The following is a 9,568-nucleotide window of genomic DNA, read 5'->3' as shown; positions in this document are numbered from 1 at the left end:
CTTTTGTTCTTCAGTCTAGTTGTGGAGGATGTTGCTTCACTGGCCCATGTTGGTATTATCATTGTGCTCTTCCCAGGTGAGGCAGATCGGTCGCCAGCCACTGGACGGCCACTCACTGCGGCTCTTGGCAGCTAATGCTGGCTGCCAGCCACTCATGGTAGCTTTATGGCAGCCCCACTGCAACCTCACTGCAGTCTACGCCATCGCCGGCGACTCATGGCAGCCCAGCTCCAGGTCGAGCTGTTGTTCACCATCTTAGCTGTAAAGGGCATAGCATCACTGGCCCTAATGTGGGATCCTAACCGGGGCCCTGCTGCTCAGAGCTGGCATCCTAAGCCAGCTCTTAACCAATGTGCCACTCGGCCGACCCCCAATACCATACTTTTTTGATTACTATAGCATTGTAATATAATTCAGTCCTGCCCTAGCTCTTGGTTGTCTCTAAAACCTTTATGATTGTCTAAGCAGTCTGTTTTATTTTTAGTGGCTCCTAGTATTTGAGGGTATGCTAAGACTTGTTGGTGTCTCAAAGGGGAAGATCTTAGCACTTAGATTCAGACTAATTGGAAGCCAAACCTTCAGGCAGGAATTTTAAAGTATGCAAATATGCCCAGTCCTGTGGGACTGCAAAGTGTAAGTCCCACTGGCCACTAGCCAGGCAGCCTAAAGGGGTACCCTGGGCGGCAGTCACGAAAATCAGGGTACCAGACAATGGTAATATCTCTTCCAGGAGACTCGGGTGTCGTGGGGCAAGGCAGAGGTTTGAGCACCAAGATGGCATCCACCAGTCTCTATCCCTAGAGATTGCTGTAGTAGGTCCATAGATGTGTTGTAAATCCAGAAGCTACCCCTCAGGCCGAAGCTCCAAGACAAGCAACTAGGCCCCTTTTACAGATTGGAGGTGTTTGTCAGTCTGCTGTTCGTGCTGTGCACTGAGGGTGATAGCCAGCCAAGAACTGTCTCTCCGATTGTTAAAGTTCCATGGGCCCCAGGCATGCAAGCCCCACTGTCCACCAGAGCCAGGCAATCTTGCAGGGGACTTCTGCTAGGCAGTAGCCACAGAAACTGGGACACCAGACATAAAAATCAGGGTACCAGATGCGTATATAGGCTCCCCTCTGGGAGATGCTGGTGCTCTGGAAGGCAGCAGAGGGAGAGCCCAAAGATAGGGCCCTCCCGCTGAGTTATCTGAGAGGATTCCAGTAGGCCATTAGATGTTTGTTTAGAAACCTACCTCTCAGATCACAGCTATGAAGATAAGCTAATAGGCTTCTTTCACAGAAAGATGGGGTGCCTCAGTCTCTTGCCTCTTGCTGTGCTCTGGGGTTGGTAGCCAGTTAAGAATTCTTTTCTCTATTGATTAGAGTCCTGTGGGAACTGAGCACCCTCCTGGCTCCCAGAGGTAGGTGACCTAGAGTGTTTCCTGGGTAGTAGCTGCAAAAATAGAGGTTTCAAATGAGGATATAAGATCCTTTCTGGGAGATACTGGCAAGCTGAAGTAGGGCAGGGGGAGATATCATTTTTATATGTATCATTTCAGCTTACCAAAGCAGAGTTTACAAAATTGTTGTGAATTAGATAACTTTAGAAGGAGAAATTACTCCCTTAAGTATCCAGAAAACAGAACAGTGAAACAAAATTAAACATTATTGCAAACAGATAACCACAATTAAGTTTTCTTTATCAGCTCATTCATTCCTATGCGATGAGCTCTTGTTCTTCTGGATCTTGGATTAGCAGTTTCATAAAACTGTTTATCATTAAACAAAAAGAGAGAAGTCCTAATGCTGTCCAGTGGTATGTTTTGAAAGTTAACTAAGCCATGTCTCCTCAAAAGCCTGTGCCAAGTGTCTATTCTTTGAAGCATAAGTGATTTCAAATATCTGGTAAAATCCTTTTCTTAGGGCTCTGAGATTGTCCTTATTTGTTGAAAACACAAACTCTGGCCTGTAGCTTATAGGAGAGCATTCAGGTAAGAGTCAGAGTACATCAAAAACTTATCAGGAGAAGACAGAAGCTTAAAATGACTGTGGCTAGTTTAATACTAATAATTATCAAGTGGAAAGCTCTGATTAGGTTCACAATAATAATATGGCTAACAGTGAAATTTGGTTATTTGTGTGGCATGCAAAACACATTTATTTCAAAAAGCTTTATAAACACAATTTTTCTAAAGATGATGATTAAGCATATTCTCAAGTCAGTTACTTTGGTATCTGAGTTATAAATATGAATGAGTATAACTTTCTATAGATGAAAAAGTCTTGAGATTATAACATGATAACCCTGAGACCTAATGTACCAGGAATGACACCAAGAATATCAAGTAAAGAGATTCAGTAAGTCAGGGATCAAACTTAAACATCTATATTTTTATAAACCATGGGTAAGTCTGAAATACATTCCGATTTGAAAAGCACTGGTCTAGAAAATGCCAGATGGGAATTAAAGCAGTAAGATTGCACCAGAAAACATTTAAAATAACAGTTAAATAATAACTGAAATTAGGACTGAGAGCACTGTACCACCAGAACTTTGATAAATGTAGGAAAATTCAACAACCATTTTATACAAGTTCTGAATAGTGTTTCCTTTAATATTTAAACATATGGAAAGCAAGGACATTGAGGAATTTCCAGGAACTTCTCACTAAACAAACAATTTTTGAAATATTTATATTAATTGCATTTTACCATACACATTTAACCTAGGGAAGGTTGAGTATCTTTTCTGACGTGACAACTGTTCCTAGTCAACTTGTATAATAGTAACACATCAAGCAAACCTAATTATTTGTAGCATATTTTATATGTTGAAAGAATAAATCTTTGTGATTCTCCAAGGCCTCTGTGGGAAATCTCAAAGATATTTTCACTAACACATAAGAGCTTATCTTGGAAGTTTTATTTTTCTCTATTTAGGATCTGATTTTGGGAAGCATGTTAATTTGCTAGGAATGCCATAACAAAATACCACGGACTGGGTGGCTTAAACAACAGAAACGTATTTTCTCACATTTCTGGAGGTTAGAAGTGTAAGATCGAGGTATTAGCAGGTTTGGTTTCTCCTTTGCTTGCAGATCACTGCCTTCTTGCTGTATCTTCACATGGCTTTTTCTCTGTGTGTGTTTATTACTGTTGTCTCTTCCTTCTCTTATAAGGCATCAGGCATATTAGATTAGGTCTCCATCCTAACAACCTCAGTTTACCATAATCAGTTCTTTAAAGGCCCTATATCCAAAGTCATATTTTGACATACTGGGGTAGGGCTTCAACATTAGAATTTTGGGGAACACAATTCAGCCCATATCAGAAAGGCAAAAATAAAAAATGTTGCAAGAGATTTGAACACTTATAGTAAGATATACTACTTGGTTACATATTTTATCAGTGACAATATTGCAAAATAAATGTAGATGGTAATTTGATTGAAAAGAACTTCAGCTGTTTCATAAGTGAAGAATCTTTGTTCTTTTTTCCCCCTTAAATGACGAAAGACAATGAAGTCAACATAACACATAGAAAATTATTCTAGTATGACAGAATATTTGCTATCTATTGGGTTGTCGGAAAAGTCATGACGCATTTTTGCAATGAAAAACAAAAAATACGTCATGACTTGTCCAACAATCCAATAGCTGATTACACAAAAAGTAAAGAGTAACATTTTATATTATAGGTGAAGCCATTAACCAGTAAGTCACAGGAGCATACCCTTCAAAATTGAGTGAACTTTGCTAAGATTTTATAGCTTTGTTCAGAGTCAAATATAAACTGAGGCAAATAAAATTCACTTACCATGTTCTGTCTTCAGTTACTCTCTTTCATATTCTGGAACAAACTGATACTTGTTTGAGGATAGTCAAGCAAAATGACATTTATGAGGTCACATAACTTCCCTGTTAATATTGAGATGTTATCTATGTTAACATGGAGTGCATTTATTATTGTTCATCTTCAAATCAGTATTTTTTTTTAGTGTTTTAAAATTGTTCAGCACCACTATATTTATTTATTTATTTATTTTTCTAATCCGCCATCTTGAAAAGTTCATCAGTGAGTATTTTTTTTAAATTTCTTAATTTTAAATTTTAATACAGTAAGTATTAGTACTTTTAACTCACATAAACAGAAACCTAGGCTTATTGGGTTAGGGTCCCACGCTAACAACCTCATTTTACCTTAATCACTTCTTTAGAGGCCCTCTTTGTAAATAGTCATATTCTGAAGTACTGGGGTCTAAATGAGTCCTAAGAGTGTAAAGGGGTTCAGAGACCATCAAAAAAATATTCCCTTTTTTTGTAAATCAAAAGCACACAAATAGTTTTATCTCTGTCACTATTACTCCTAAATATAAGTACAATTGGCCCTCTGTGTCTGCAGGTTTTGTATCCATGGATTCAAACAACCGTGGATCAAAAATAGTATTTTCAATCTGCGATTGGGACTCCACAAATGTGGAGGGCCAATTGTATGCATTGTTCTGTGCCGTTTTATATAAGGGACTTAATCATTCATGGGTTTTGGCATCCTGGGGAGGGGTGCTGGAACCAGTCCCTCGCAGATATGGAGGGACGACTGTACAATATACAGAATTGTAAATAGCTCAAAAACACTTTTCCAATGGAGAGACTCCTAAAGGGTGCTCCAATCAAGACTTAGTAATTTTAGTTTTTTTTGCATTGGGGCCTATGTCAAAGTCTTCACAATTTTTCCTGACAATGTATTTTATAAAGAGTAAGGAGAAAGTGCAATAGCCCTCCCTGATATGACAACATATATTATAAAACTGTAGAATTGAATCAGGTTATTGGTATACACATAGAAATTCAAATTATTGTAACTTAATGGAAAATCCATGGGGAAAAATTCCTGTGTAGGCATTATATATAGGTTGTTTCAAGTTCATACTTTAATTGATTAATAATGGCTCATGCAGATATGTTTTGAGAAGGACTTTGAAAACACTTTTGGGATAGAGAAGAGTGCCAAATTGTTTAGAGTTGTATGTTATAGGTGGAACTTTCATAACTTTTTAAAACAAGGCATCACTAATTTATAGAGAAGGGGGAAGAATTACTTAACACATGAAAATTGGGGTGTGGGGGAGTGGAAGTCAGGTTAGAGTAGAGTAGGTTAGATCCTAATCTCCTAACCTAGCTATACACTAAAATAAATTGTAGGTGGATTAAAGAGTGAAATGTAAAAACAAGTTCTTAAGAAAATAATTCTGTGATTTGAGGATGGAAAGAGTATCTTTAGCATGATGGTAATGGAAGTCATAAAGAATGAGAGAAATCCATTTGATTACATGGAAAAAGAAATCTTGTGTAAGTCAAAAATAATTCTTTAGGAAAAAATATTTCTAGCAAATACAACCTAAGGTTAACAGCCTGAATTTCCAAAGTGCTCATACATACTGGTGAGAAAAACAGGAATATAGCTGGTAAATAAATAAGACAAACATTAAGACACCAAATAAAGAAAATTAATGCAAATTCCCAAAGGAAAAAAATTCATTTTACTAAAACCATGCAAAAAGTATTACGTTTTTAGTATCAAAGAAATGCAAATTCAAAAAGCAAGAGGATAGTAAATGAATGGAAATGATGAAGCATTAATTCTTCCATTCCTATTTATTACAGGGTAGTAGATAGGGGAAACTGTGTAATAGATAGGGAAAAGTGAGTGGTCCAGTTACAAGATGAAGTAATGTTAGTATGTCATCATTTTTCAACCCATAATGAATCAATGGTCTAAGCACTGAGCATGAATGGGTACTCACATCACAAAAAGGAACCTAACCACACATTATGTGCTTCCTGATGGAAAAACAGTCACTACCACCATCATGTAATAGTTTTGTTAAAATAATCAAATTCTAATTAAAGCCTCTCTAGATCCAACTAGCAGTTTATAGGAAACAGAAGACTAAGAAAAATGTTAGGAGAAACCTTGGGGAAACAGTCAGCAAAATCCAGTTTGCAGGAAGCTGTGTAGGACAAATAGTCAACTAGCTTTCACAAACTTTTTGGAGTAGTAATTAAAAGGAAATTTAGGAAAATAATTTTTGGTGCCCTACTCATAACCCCCAGAAACCCATTCATGTACTGTAAATTAGTCATCTTGTCTTCTTGATAATTATTTATAGAGGATAGAATTACATTTTAGAAATAAACAAATGACATCCTATTAAATTTTTGAAGAAGTGAACCATTTCATGTAGAGTTGTGAGAATAATGTAGAGAAAAGATTTTAAATTGGATGATTGTTTTATTTAATATTATATTTTAGATTTACCCTTTTAACCTGTTACTAAAGGTTGTTTTTGGCCTAAGAGCATTTTTGTTACATGTGGAAAATTTGGTCATATTAATGTTCTGAACTCTGAAGCTCCTTGTTTTTAGTATGTCCTAAGCTAGGTAAATATTTTATATTATGTACTCATATTAACAAGTATTTACTGAATTCTTTTTTATTGTGGAATTGGGGGATGGGAACAGCACTGGGGAACTGGGGGAAGGGAAACAGACAAGTCGCTGTCCTTTTGTTCCTCAGTCCAGCTGTGGAGGATGCTGCTTCACTGGCCCAAGTTGGCACCATCATTGCGCTCTTCCTGGGCGAGGCAGATCAGTCGCCGGCTTCTGGACGGCTGCTGGCCGCTCACGCTGGCTGCTGGCTACACACGGTAGCCCAGGGGCTGCAGCCTACGCCATCGCCGGCGACTCACGGCAGCCCAGCTCCAGGTTGAGCCGTTGTTCAGTCTTAGCTGTAGAGGGCAGTGTCACTGGCTCTCATATGTGAGATCCGAACTGGGGCCCTCTGGCATCCCAAGCCAGTTCTTAACCAACGCGCCACTCGGCCGGCCTATTTACTGAATTCTTTTACAAATAAAACATTGTGCTTGGTAGTAGGGAATAATCCAGGAAATTAAGATGTGGTCCTTTCCGAATTTGTAATTCTATAGCTGGTCATAAATAATATAAGGTGAAGAATTAGTCAAATAAAGGGTAGGAGTTAGGAATAGGATGACAGAAATGGATTATATTTGGAAATAACTAGCCTTAAGTTACAGTATGGAGCTTTGGTGTTTTGGTATGTGATACTCTATAAAATACTAGCCAAGCAGTATTTTTGATAATAGATACATTTTTCATTTTGAGGAACAAGAGAAAAAGGAAGTGGCTTTGAATATCTTTTTGAAAAGGAACTTCATTGTCCCTTCTTTACTTCTACTAAATTTGCTTATTAATTTTTATATTTTTGAAACTGATTTGGGTTTTATTGATAAGTAGTTGCCAAGAAAGAGATATGTGTGTCATCTTACTTTTGTATAGCTTTATTGCAAGAGAAAATAATTCTGTATTCTGAAGTTTTTACTCAAGAAATTTTAACATTTGTATTGTTGTCTTTTTTTTTTTTTTTAATTTTATTGAGGAACAGTTGTTTTTCCAGGACCCATCAGCTCCAAGTCAATTAGTTGTCTTCAGTCTAGTTGTGGAGGGCACAGCTGCTTGGCCCTGAACTAGACACCTTGGTGTTATGAGCACTGTGCCCTGCCACCTGAGCCAACTGGCCATCCCCGTCATTCTTTTTAAAAATGAATATTCTTAATTTTTATTTTTTTCTGAGCTGTCTTCTATACCTCTTATTTGATTTTTACATCATCTTCAGTTTAAACTAAAACATGTTGAGATAATAAAGACACAGATTAGAAAACACCATTGTTTTGTGCAGGCCAGAAGAAAGACTTGTAAACTTATCAAATGCTGCTTATGCTTGTGGGATCATTTAATGTTTGTCACTTGGTCAGTCTCATCTCCGTAGCAATCAGAATATTCCAGTTCATTTTATATCATCGATTCCATGGATGGGAGTTCTAATTAAGTTAGATTATTAAGAGAAAATCCAATAGCATATTTGATGCTCTTAAAAATGTATAAATCATGGATTTTTTTACATTTTATTTTTATTACAGATTCTGAAGAATATTTCTGTGTAAAAAGAATTTTCTCAGGTGGAGATCAAAGCTTTTCCCATTACTCGAATCCCCAGGTAATAGGAGTCATATTAATAATTATTAAGCTCAAGTAATTTTGAAGAATTTTTAAACTCATATTAATGTTCTTTATGTGTTACAAAGTAATTGCCTTAAATTTTTTCCCCTCAATTCTACAAAGTTTTTCTGATCCCTTTAGTAAGTTTTTGTTTCAAATGTTCAGTAGATACCTACTTCTGTTTTTTAAAAAATTAAATACATAGTGGAAGTGGGTCTAGGTTTAAGTTATAATATCTTCCCTCTGACCAATTTACTTATATTAAAATTTAGAACTGTGGGCCACCAGATGACTTTAGATGTCCTCATCCTTCAAAGCAAATCTGGACTGTGAATGAAGCTCTAATTCAAAAATGGCTGAGCTACCCCTCTGGAAGGTTTCCTGTTGAGATAGCCAAGTAAGAAAAACTTTTAACCTACGCAAACACAACCTCTCAAGTCCATGGTAGAGCAACCTGTACTTAGGAGTTTTTATTTAAATAAATATTTCATTAAATATCACATACTGAATGGTTTATATAGAAAAGTTTAAATGTCTACAATTTCTATAATAATGGATACTTTAAGAGATCTCTCATTTAAATTTACACGTCACAATTTTTTCATATATATAATGATATATTAAGTAATTTAAAATATTAAATATAGCCACTTTAAGATTGGGTTTGAAATATGTTCCTTCTGACTTCATAGTGATCATTGTCTTTTAACTTTTATACTCCCTGCAAGATGTATTATTTCTTTCTTGAATATTTTCCTTATAGTTGACCATATTTAGTACTTAAAGTTTTTTTAATTGTAGGTTGTGTTGGTATTTGAGATGAGGGGAGGGCTATATCTGATAAGCAGTTATTTTTATTCTAGATTGTTTTCCCAAACTAAAATTTTTCTTAAAAGCCCGAAGAGTAGGCTTCAAAAAAATAACTTCCCAGGTTAGATTTACAAACAACATATGGAAGAAAATTAAATGTTCATGTTTATGTAAAAAAATTTTTTTTAAGAACATCAGATTTGTTCCGAGAATCAGAGGATGAAAATAATATTTCAGAAAGTCCAGAGTAAACAATAATACCTTTATCAAGTATTATTTAATCATTCTTTAGTAATTTATAGAATTCTGATTTATTCCATTGAATTTTGGGTAGAAGAATGCTTGTAGCATTAAATGTTAGATTAAATATTGATTTTAATTTTTATTACAAAAGAAGGGCAAACAGATTTCTCATTTTGTGATTTTAAAATTTCTTTTTAGTGAAATAGATGGAACTTTTTCTTCTTCTGGTTGTCTAAATGGAAGTTTTTTAGCTGTGAGGTAAGTGGCAATTCTTTGATATGCTGAAATTTTCAAATTTATTATATTAAATATTGGGTTGTCGGAAAAGTCATGACATATTTTTTTCTGGTTTTTGTTGCAAAAATGTGTCATGACTTTTCCGACAACCCAATAATAATATATTAGGGGCCGGCCAAGTGGCGTGTTAAGAGTTGGCTTGGGACGCCAGCTCTGAGCTGC

General features: G+C 36.0%; 1 protein-coding gene across 1 annotated transcript in view; it reads left to right on the top strand.

Moving 5' to 3' along the window:
* HERC4 (HECT and RLD domain containing E3 ubiquitin protein ligase 4) overlaps nucleotides 1-9,568 on the top strand; it is a 131,806-nt gene that overhangs the window by 63,877 nt on the left and 58,361 nt on the right. Inside the window, exons 10-12 of the mRNA XM_019624801.1 lie at nucleotides 7,978-8,054; nucleotides 8,329-8,453; nucleotides 9,308-9,367. Of these exons, the coding sequence (XP_019480346.1) occupies nucleotides 7,978-8,054; nucleotides 8,329-8,453; nucleotides 9,308-9,367 (262 nt within the window). The remainder of the gene's footprint in view (nucleotides 1-7,977; nucleotides 8,055-8,328; nucleotides 8,454-9,307; nucleotides 9,368-9,568) is intronic.

This window comes from Hipposideros armiger, unplaced genomic scaffold (assembly GCF_001890085.2).
Source record: "Hipposideros armiger isolate ML-2016 unplaced genomic scaffold, ASM189008v1 scaffold_15, whole genome shotgun sequence".
Taxonomy (NCBI): domain Eukaryota; kingdom Metazoa; phylum Chordata; class Mammalia; order Chiroptera; family Hipposideridae; genus Hipposideros; species Hipposideros armiger.
This window is presented reverse-complemented; position numbering and strand designations above follow the sequence as displayed.